Below are 10,740 nucleotides of genomic sequence, written 5' to 3' on the forward strand. Positions count from 1 at the left end.
AGTGCCAGAAACCGGTCTGGAATCACCTTCTTGTTACTGCAACAGTGACACCTACTGTCTAGTGGAGATACTGGTGTGTCTGGTAGATGAAAACAAAGAAAGCAGCATGGCCCTCCATACAGGCTACTGGTCGGCATAAAGATGTGGCTGTCATGTTTGCAGGGTGTGTCGGAGGAGGCATGTGCTAGCTTTTCTGCCCTCCTCAGGCTGCATGAATATCAAGCAACCAGCAGAGGTCACCAGTGTGCACAAATCAGGGTAATATAAATCTTTCTCAGGGTAAGAGAAAGATGGTGTTAATAAAAGAGTAAGGGCTGGTCGGATATTATGCTAGCACACCAGCGCCGAGATTCTGAACACCCCAGTTCGAATCTCGGCCATGCTACCAGTCGGCTGGGTGACAATTGTGCAGTCTGCTGGGTGGTAAAATAACCGGACTATGCTGAAGTTATCCTAAAGTATCCTAATCTACTTCTGTGCGAAAAAATCAGGGCTCTGTGAGGGCCACTAGAGTCTGTCCACACAAAACTTTTCACATCATGTCTTTATAAAACTGGCTTTGTGATTCCCTGTCATGCTGGAACAGAAGGAGCCTTTTACTAAGGTAAATTGTACAAATTTGAAAGCATTTAAATTATTTTTTGTAAACCTGTTAGCAATGAGTGAGGCTGGAACACCTGAACGCAAAAATTAGACGTGGCGTGTGGCTTATGTGTTTGGCTTTATGGTGTGTAATTAAAAAATAAAATAATGAATAAAAGATCTGTGTAACTACGACGGTGTATTAGTGCCACTGTAAAAAAATATTCTTAAGATTTGATTTCGAGAATAAAGTGGAAATATTATGGCTAAAGAGTGAGCAGCCGGCGTAGGCTTGTCAGTTCAGAGAAGCACGGGTCTCAGTACCCTGCTGAGGGCAGCCTCCAATGTGCGTTACTGTGGTTATCCAGTAACCCGCGATTACTTTTGGGTTGTTGTTTGTATTGTGCGCTTCCATCCACATGACATGACGACCAGTGGCGGCTGCTGGTCTTTCAAAGAGGGGAAGCTCATTGTCGGCTTACATCATAAAATTTGTCAATTTATTTATACATAAATTCTGCCCTCCGTTCCTTTTCGAGAAAATGGCCTGAACTCAAACAAGGAAATGTTGAAATTATGTTAAACTGAAACAAATACTATGAGTGTGTTTTATTTACGCAGTGAACAATGGAAATGGTCAAGTAATTTCACCAAGCAAATACCAAGAAATGGGTTACAGCAGTTTGTCTTTCGACTTCACTCGCAAAATCCACGATGGGACCGAAGCTCCCAGTGATTAAGTGACGTGTAGATCTCAAAATTGCTGTCAATCAAAATGGGATTCAGCCTTTCGACTGATCCTCCAATCATCTTGCAGAAGCTCCGCTTCCAAATCCGCCCACAGCTCCATTCACCCCCAGAGACGCTCAGCGTCCGGGGGCGGGACAAAATCGTGGCATTTATCCAATGACCGGCGAGTTTCGAAGCAATGAAAAAACCCGTTCCATGCAGTCCCAGCGAAGTGAATAGACGCTCAGCTTCTACGGGCAAATGCATTGACGCTACGGGAGTTAACAAAATCGAGTCAGTCGTGCAGTCTTAGAGAAATCGCCGCTGATGACGACTAAACCCATCAATGCAAGCATTTATAGCGATGCCATATCGCACGAGTCCGTATACCATGAGGCCATAACTCCGTCTGGTTCTTTCTTTTAAATAAACAGTTTACTGCAAAGCCGTTTCTGCGTCCTTATGCTAATAACAAACTGGTGCTGATGTGTCAGGAGATTAAGGATTTCTTTATTTGTGAAACCGATACGAAAGTATAGTAAGAACATCCCTCATTTTTACACGAGGAGGTTATAGGGCCATAATATTTCGACTTTTTCTCGAAATCATTTCGACTTCATTCTGTTTATTAGGATTTTAACGTCATGATTTACACTTGGGTTACATCCATGACAGGAACGGTAGTTACTCATTACACAAGGTTCATCAGTTCACAAGTTTAATGTCAAACACAGTCATGGACAATTTTGTATCTGTATGTGGGAGGAAACCGGAGCTCCCGGAGGAAACCCACACAGACACGGGGAGAACATGCAAACTCCACACAGAAAGAACCCGGACCTCCACCTGGGTATCGAACCCAGGACCTTCTTGCTGTGAGGCGGCAGTGCTACCCACAACCTGACTTCGTTCTCAAAATCAAAACTCAAAAATATTTTTCTTTACAGTGGTCCTAATACGCTATCTTAGTGTAACAGCCAAGGCAAGAGAACATAGAAAATTGAAAAAGAGAGAAAAAATAGGTCTGTAGAAGAGAACAGCGGAAGGAGACACGTTGTGATGTCTGTAGATAACATGGTGAACGTAGCTTGTTGGCTAAGCTGCAGCATTCCTATGGACAGTGGGTTTATTTTTATTGGACACATAATTGTCTGTGCCTTATTTACACAGGGAAATCAGAGCAAAGCATTACTGCCCTCTGTAGGTCATCAGCGGTACTCAATACTCACTCACAACTTAAAACTTTAATACTCCTCTAAAAATGTCATTATTTCTCTATTGAACCAGGCTGTAATACACCGATCAGCCATAACATTAAAACCACCTCCTTGTTTCTACACACATTGTCCATTTTATCAGCTCCACTTACCATATAGAAGCACTTTGTAGTTCAACAATTACTGACTGTAGTCCGTCTGTTTCTCTGCACGCTTTGTTAGCCCCCTTTCATGCTGTTCTTCAATGGTCAGGACCCCCACAGAGCAGGTATTATTTAGGTGATGGATCATTCTCAGCACTGCAGTGACACTGACATGGTGGTGGTGTGTTAGTGTGTGTTGTGCTGGTATGAGTGGATCAGACACAGCAGCGCTGCTGGAGTTTTTAAACACCTCACTGTCACTGCTGGACTAAGAATCGTCCACCAACCAAAAATATATCCAGCCAACTGATGTTGATCTAGAAGATGACCGACTCAAACAGCAGCAATAGATGAGCGATCGTCTCTGACTTTACATCTACAAGGTGGACCAACTAGGTAGGAGTGTCCAACAGAGTGGACAGTGAGTGGACACGGTATTTAAAAACTCAAGCAGCGCTGCTGTGTCTGATCCACTCATACCAGCACAACACACACTAACACACCACCACCATGTCAGTGTCACTGCAGTGCTGAGAATGATCCACCACCTAAATGATACCTGCTCTGTGGTGGTCCTGTGGGGGTCCTGACCATTGAAGAACAGGGTGAAAGGGGGCTAACAAAGCATGCAGAGAAACAGATGGACTACAGTCAGTAATTGTTGAACTACAAAGTGCTTCTATATGGTAAGTGGAGCTGAAAAAATGGACAGTGAGTGTAGAAACAAGGAGGTGGTTTTAATGTTATGGCTGATTGGTGTACACTTTAATACACTGAATAAAACTGGTGCCTTGCATAAACAACCATGTGTTTCTCTCCAGGATTATCCAGGGCTCATTACCTCTCTTTCAAGTAATACAAAAATGATAATAAAAGTGATAAGTGAATGATGTGTTTGGATGAGTGAGTTACGATCAGCTTTTATTTCTGCTGCAGTGGATAAACGTCATGTCCAAGTTGTGTAATATTGAAGGGTTTGGTCTCTGCTGGACTGTGGGAAACTCGAGTGAAAGTCCAGATGCTTCACAGGTCACTGAGAGAAAAAAAAATCAACTAAAATGTTCCACACACGGAACACGCAATTTATACATTTACTTTTATTAAGTTAACATCTGTCATACATTATTGCTTTGTCTGGTAACATTGTGTAATTCAGGTCTTCTTAAATCTCAATGGGTTGCAAAATTGTGCTGTGCATGGCCAAAAGTATGCGGACACCCCTCCTAATTACTGACTTGAGTTCTCTTCAGCCACACCCATCGCTTACACATATAAAATTATATATATATATTAGATATATATACACAGATATATTTTTTCTTTTCATTTTCATCTTTAACTAGCGGGCGGCACGGTGGCTAAGTGGGTAGCACTGTCGCCTCAAAGCAAGAAGGTCCTGGGTTCGATCCCCATGTCTGCGTGGGTTTCCTCTGGGAGTTCTGGTTTCCTCCCACAGTCCAAAAACATGCAGCCAGGCTAATTGAAGACACTGAATTGTCCTATAGGTACCTAGCCTATGTGATGCATAAACCAGTGCATTGTAGTGCCGGTCCCAAGCCCAGATAAATAGGGAGGGTCGTGTCAGGAAGGGCATCCGTGCCAAATAATACCGGATAATCCAAATAATGCGGATCACGATCCGCCGGCGACCCCTAACAGAAGCAGCCGAGGAAATAGAGATAGATTTTTATCTTTAACTACTAATTAGTTCTGATCAGGGTTGTGGTGGGTCTGGATTTCCAGGAATCACTTGAAGCAATGCAGTAACACAACCTCACAGGTTTAATGTCAAACACAGTCATGGACAATTTTGTATCTCCAATTCACCTGACTTGCACGTCTTTGGACTGTGGGAGGAAACCAGAGCTCTTTGAGGAAACCCACACAGACACAAGAAGAACATGCAAGCTTAACACAGAAAGGACCCGGACCGCCGCACCTGGGGATCAAACCCAGGACTTTCTTGCTGTGAACAGTGCTACCCACCGAGCCACCGTACTGCCCAAAATCAGTTAAAAAAAGAAGGGATTCTGGTACTCAAATATGTTCCCATAAAATTCCAATACACTTCATGCAGACACAGTAAAGCACAGTACAGTTCAAATTTCCAAAGGTTTTACATATTTAACTGGCCATTTGCTTTCACTAAAGCCGCCTCATACAGTGGCCACAAGACAGACCAATCAGGCTTGGCCACATGAATTATGTTATCAGTGTAGCTGTATTTTACCTGACGACCCTTCGTTCCTGTGAGATCTCACCATGTGGCCCTCGGTTCTGGTCCTGCTGGCTCTCTGTGCCACCACGAAAACAGAGGAAAACACAACGGATGTTCGGGCAGAAGGAGAGAAACTCGTCATAGCCAGAGGGAAACTGCTGGTGAGTGTTTTATATTTTATTATGTGTTTACTGAAGAATTGATGTCGGACAAAATCACATGTATCATATATAAAAACAACTGACTCAGAACAGCTGCATGAAATAAAATGATACTGAAGCTTTCAGACGTACAGATTACAAAGTAAAATATGATTGCATTCGTTGTTTTGAACAAAAACAGAATTTCCTAGATTTGAAATCCAGTTTTATTACAATATTTTCACCATATATTTATTTATTAGGATTTTAACATCATGTTTTACACTCATGACAGGAACGGTAGTTACTGATTACACAAGACTCATCAGTTTACAAGTTCAATATCAATCACAGTCATGGACAATTTTGTATCTCCATTTCACCTGACTTGCACGTCTTTGGACTGTGAGAGGAAACCGGAGCTCCCGGAGGAAACTGACACAGACACGGGGAGAACATGCAAACTCCACACAGAAAGGACCCGGACTGCCCCACCTGGGGATCGAACCTAGGACCTTCTTGCTGACAGGACCTGACAGCGCTACTCACCGAGCCACAGTGCCACCCTTTTCACCATATAAACTATATGGCCAAAAATATGTGGACACCTGACCATGAGCTTGTTTGACATTATATTTCAAAACCATGGTCGTTAATCTAGAGTGGGCTACTCTTACCAGCTATATTTTTTAAAGGCTTTCCATCTGATTTTTAGTGTGTCTGTGATAATTTGTGCCTGTGTAAGGTGACCACTGATCCCTTGACGTTTATTCACTAAAGTTTCTGTATTTCAAGCTTTTAAACCACGTCTTTATGGACCTTGCTGGTTGCACAGGAGGACAGTAATGATTGTATACACCTTTAAGCAAAAGTGTGACTGAAATACTTGAGTGTCCACATATTTTATTGTAGTTTTCTGTAATGATAAACCACTATAGCGGTATATTATTATTATTATTATTATTATTGTTATTATTATTATTATTATTATTAATAATAATAATAATAATTATTATTATTATTATTATTATTATTAATTATTATTATTATCGTTTGATTCTGACTTCTGGCACAATATAGAAAACGTTTCTTTTCTACCACTGTGTTACCACTGTATTATTAATACATTAAAATTGTCTTTTATTGGCTTTTATTTTTCTCCAGGCTCCTAGTGTGGTGGGATGAGCCATAAAGAAAATGCCGGAGCTCCACAACTTCCTCATGGAGCGCTGGGCACTGTAGTATCCTTACATACCAGCATAAATAAGCACATTCAGCTTTAGTAAAAGTAGGAATGACTTGTGACTTTAATTCTGGGGGATTTAGGGAGACGAGTTTAGGACCAGAATCAGATATTTATCCATGCGTGTGTTTTTGGGTATGGACAGTGAGGACATGTCCCTATCAAGGTCAGAAAAGGATATCAATATTTTAAGCAATATCAATAATAAGTAATTAACTGGACCATCTAATAACTGGACCATATAATGAACTGGTCGCCTACTTTCTGTATCTGCTTCCTAAAACATATATGATTGTTATATGATTGTTTATTATTAGGTCAGGTGATGTTTTTCAGCAGCACTTTTCTTTAAACACTTTATAAAAGTCACAATCTGGAGTATAAATCAGGAGAAGATAAAAAACCACGTTTGATCCTCTACAATGACAAGGATGAGGTGGTGAAGGTAAGGACTGATTAATTATGATTAATGTCTTGCATGTTATTAATAAATCTTGACACAGAGACCTGAGTTCAAGTCTCAGCTGTGCCGTCGACCAGCCGAGTGTGTAGGGGAGGAATTAGTTAAGTGATGGCTTTTCATTGCTGCTTTAATTACAGCCTTTCCTGGATTGTGAAGGTGCCCAAATGAGGGATGGTTGTAGCTCTTCACAATAGATACTGCATGATGTGAGACCCCATCTCTGGTGACTGCATGCTTGTTGCAGAGCAAGAGAAAGATACGATTAGATTGGGGCAAAAGGGGGGAAATAAATACATGAATAATACAGTACAGTAGTACAGTGTAAATAATACAGTACAAATCGATACAGTAGCTTTGGAATGAAATAGAATATCAGCTGAGGCTTTCTTGACCAACATGATTGTCCAGCCATTCAAAAGCTCCTTTGCACAAATTCTGAATGGGCACAAATTCTTACAGACATACTTCAAAGTCTTGTGAGAAGCTTTCTCACTACAGCAGCTGTTGTTATAGCCAAAAAGATCACAGAGGTCACTCTGATTTAATACCATTTGTTTTTTAAATGGGACGTCCAACAAGAAGGGGCGACACGGTGGCTCGGTGGGTAGCACTGTCACTTCACAGCAAGATGGTCCTGGGTTCGATTCCCAGGTGGCACAATCTGGGTCTTTTTCTGTGTGGAGTTGCCATGTTCTCCCCGTGTCTGAGTGGGTTTCCTCCCACAGTCCAAAGACGTGGAGTCAGGCTAACTGAACACTAAGTGTGTAAGTGTGTGTGAGTGTTTGTGACCTGTCCAGGGTGTTTTCTAACTTTTGCATATTGAATTGCACCCACCAAGACCCTGACCAGGATAAAGCAATGGTAAAACAGACAACGAATGAATGAATGTTTAACAAAATTATGGTCAGATGTCCAAATATTTATGGACTTATAGTGTATACAGTATTATATATACTTATTCAGACGTCTGTTTTTAATTCTCGTCTATTAACAATAGTCAAACACTTCTGTTCACTTTTAATCTCTTAATTTTTAAACTTTTCATCTGTAAACTAAAATAATGAGGAGGTTTTTTCTTTACTCAGACAGTTCATGTGAAGAAGATGACGGCAGATGAAATCAGTGCTCTCCTTGACTCTCTGGGCTTCTATAAGAGGTCCACAAAAGGTGAGGACGTCCCTGAAGAATTTAGGAACTTCCCTCTAAGAGCACCAAGAGACGAACTCTGACCCCTGGTGGCCGACAGTCATACCTGCACCAGCTGAATAATGACGCTCAGGACCTAAAGACCCTAATCCGGAGTCAGGTTCTGGGCTGAGACTCTTATAGCTCGGTGCAGCTAAAGACTTGATGAGTTTTGCAATAAAAGTGTTTAAATTAATGTCTGGTGGTTTTATTTTATTGAAATGTTATACGCTTGCTCCAGAATGCACCGTTAGGTTAGCAAGGATAACGAGAAACTGTCGACAGGCCTCTGATTCTGTCAGATCCGATCGAGGAAATCTCATGTTTCTGATTCCGAATGTCTAGAAACCGGATTGATTATTGTTGAGAAGTCGTTGTATGTGACACATTTCATTAGAATCCAGACAGCACTGCAGAGACAGATGTAAGACTAGCGCTAATACGCTGTCAGGAGGATTTAATCTGGTTAGCATTTAGCCATGTGTCTCTAATCTGAGCCGACACAAAGCGAGCTGAAGTTTAGCGAGATGAAGAAAGAAGTGCAGCGTGGCTGAATGTTGTTGGGACGAGATGCCTGTATTTTTCACCCCGATACCCCAGAATCTCAGGACGGGATTGGTACATGCTAGCAATGTGGTGTTTTTTAATAACAGGACGAGGGACAGTGCTGATCTGGGGGAACATGGTGCTGAGTATGAAGGTAAGCATTACCTGTATTGTTTGAACATAATGTTTTGGTGTGTCTGGATGAAGTCTAGGGTGCCCATACACCCGGTTTTAGAGCAAACGGACTGTTTTTTTCATCTGCCTGTCCACAGTTTGGCACAATGCCTGGCCAGAGACGTATTTGTCCTCCTTTGGAAGCGACCCGAATGCTTGTAACGATCATAATTAATTTACAAACATGTCAAAAGAAATAACTCGTATTTCTTCCTGTAATTTTAAAGGAGTTTTTCCTTGCCACTGTCGCCCTCGGCTTGCTCAATAGGGGGGTTTTGGTCTGTTGGTCCTGGATTCTGTAAAGTTGCTTTGAGACAAATGTCCATTGTAAAAAGCGCTATATAAATAAATTTGATTTGACTTAACTTGACTATTTAATTGGTTTAAAGCCACCACCTTCCATGAGGATGTCCACCACTTCATTACAGAACATCCAGCCCTGATTGCTTGTAAAGTTTTAATAACCGTTCACACTGTCGAAACACCAAAACAAAAAACACCATCCAGCTCTGAGCGATCGCTCAACCCCCGACTCATTTGGAAGAGCAGGAAAGATGATTTTGTATTATTTTTGTAATGAAGTATCACAAGCCGACTCTAATGGAACAGAACCTTCATTCATGTGCTGATTTTATACGTCATCACAGTTAAATCAAGGCTTTCTTGACTAACATCAGTGCCCAGCGTACAAAAGCTCTTTTGACAGGTTGGGCAGAAATTCCCTTCGTTGACTCTGTGTATTTTATCACATCACGTTTCCCCTCTAGTTCGCAGTGAGGTTTCGTCTCACCTGCCTCTGCAGATGCTGCTTTACTTCAGCATGTTCTTCTTCCCTTTTTGGTGGATCTCTGAGGTCATCATGCTGGATTTAAAGGTGCGTTTACTAAACATTAGCCACACGTGTAGTAGTAGCCAGTGCACTACTTACCATTATGATGTCACAAAGCTTGGCATTATGATATCATAAAGCTCCTTATTATTATGTCATAATGCTCATCATTATAATGTCATAAGGATTGGCTTATCATTAATAATTATCAATGGGTATTTTTTTACCAGTTCACCCTGTTGCCTGGCTACTACCAGTATCTGATGGTGGGAGGAATGGTGATACTAACCACACTCGAGGTGATCCGTGTGTATCTGGGCTACTTTGGGAACCTGAAAGAAAAGGTAATAAAATTATTATTAAGGACAATGTGTTAAATGTATGTGGACACCCCTCCTGAATGCTGAGTTCAGGTGTTTCAGCCACACCCACTGCCAATGGGTATAAAGTCAATAATGTGTGGGAACAGTTTGGGGAGATAAACACCTTTGGAATAAGTTGGAATCCAGATTGCAAGCTTGGCTTTCCTGTCCGACATTAGTGCCTGATGTCACAAACGCTCTTTTGACCAATTGGGCACAAATTCCCAGAGACACACTCTGAAAGCCTGAGAGTGAATGTTTTTATAGCAGCAACAAAAGGTGTGTGTATGTTTCCAGATCTTCTAATGAGATGTTTAACAAGCTCGTGGTCAGGTGTCCACATACTTTTGACCACAGACAGTATTTTTCTCCCCGAAGGTCCCTGAACTGGCCGGATTCTGGCTGGTCTCATCCTTCTTCCAGCTGCCCATCATGCTTTTCTTCGTCTCTGATGAAGGTCTGGTGATCCTTCCTCTGGAGCGAGTGGTGCACTCGGTGTATCTGTGCTTCCTTCTGGGTGAAATGTTCACGTCATTCGTGGCACTGAAGATCATGACGAGGAAACTGGAGCAGCGGTTTCACCTCAGGGAGTTTAAATGTGGAGACACGATGGTCTCTGTGACCGGTATATCTTACATGAACAGAAGTGTGGTGCCTATAATAGCAGCCAGAGGCATCAAACCACACTGACGAGTGAGATTTACCTGGTTTTATTTTCACTACCACGTCAACCTGGTCAGGGTCTCTGAAACAAGAAGGTTTCTGATGCTGCACATAAATGCACTAACTAACTCCTGAACTCTACATTTTTAAATACAATTATTTATTATGTACTTATATAGTTGTATTTGTCGTACTGCTGTATGATAGTAATTGCATTTAATAGTCAATATTTTTTATATTTCTATA

General features: G+C 41.6%; 2 protein-coding genes across 2 annotated transcripts; both read left to right on the top strand.

Annotated features, from left to right (window-relative positions):
• Nucleotides 1–4,933: 4,933 nt before the first annotated feature.
• Nucleotides 4,934–8,116, top strand: selenoe (selenoprotein e). Its single transcript, XM_063018166.1, has 4 exons — nucleotides 4,934–5,050; nucleotides 6,194–6,270; nucleotides 6,639–6,717; nucleotides 7,821–8,116. Exons 1-4 carry the CDS (start codon nucleotides 4,934–4,936, stop codon nucleotides 7,962–7,964), a joined length of 417 nt encoding a protein of 138 aa, XP_062874236.1. The 3' UTR covers nucleotides 7,965–8,116.
• A 374-nt stretch (nucleotides 8,117–8,490) lies between these two features.
• Nucleotides 8,491–10,521, top strand: zgc:112294 (transmembrane protein 17A). The gene is made up of 4 exons (XM_063018290.1): nucleotides 8,491–8,620; nucleotides 9,408–9,514; nucleotides 9,700–9,813; nucleotides 10,210–10,521. The coding sequence occupies exons 1-4, from the start codon at nucleotides 8,491–8,493 to the stop codon at nucleotides 10,519–10,521; spliced, it is 663 nt and encodes a 220-aa protein (XP_062874360.1).
• The last annotated feature ends 219 nt before the right edge of the window (nucleotides 10,522–10,740 follow it).

The sequence above is a fragment of the Trichomycterus rosablanca genome, chromosome 21 (assembly GCF_030014385.1).
Source record: "Trichomycterus rosablanca isolate fTriRos1 chromosome 21, fTriRos1.hap1, whole genome shotgun sequence".
In the NCBI taxonomy this organism is placed as follows: domain Eukaryota; kingdom Metazoa; phylum Chordata; class Actinopteri; order Siluriformes; family Trichomycteridae; genus Trichomycterus; species Trichomycterus rosablanca.

What these genes read in the sequence shown, in the direction of transcription:
- zgc:112294 (XM_063018290.1), top strand. Translation starts at nt 8,491, where the DNA reads ATGCCTGTATTTTTCACCCCGATACCCCAGAATCTCAGGACGGGATTG. An exon ending in TCATCATGCTGGATTTAAAG is followed by an intron (nt 9,515 to 9,699) that starts GTGCGTTTACTA and finishes TTTTTTTACCAG; the next exon opens with TTCACCCTGTTGCCTGGCTA. An exon ending in TTGGGAACCTGAAAGAAAAG is followed by an intron (nt 9,814 to 10,209) that starts GTAATAAAATTA and finishes TTCTCCCCGAAG; the next exon opens with GTCCCTGAACTGGCCGGATT.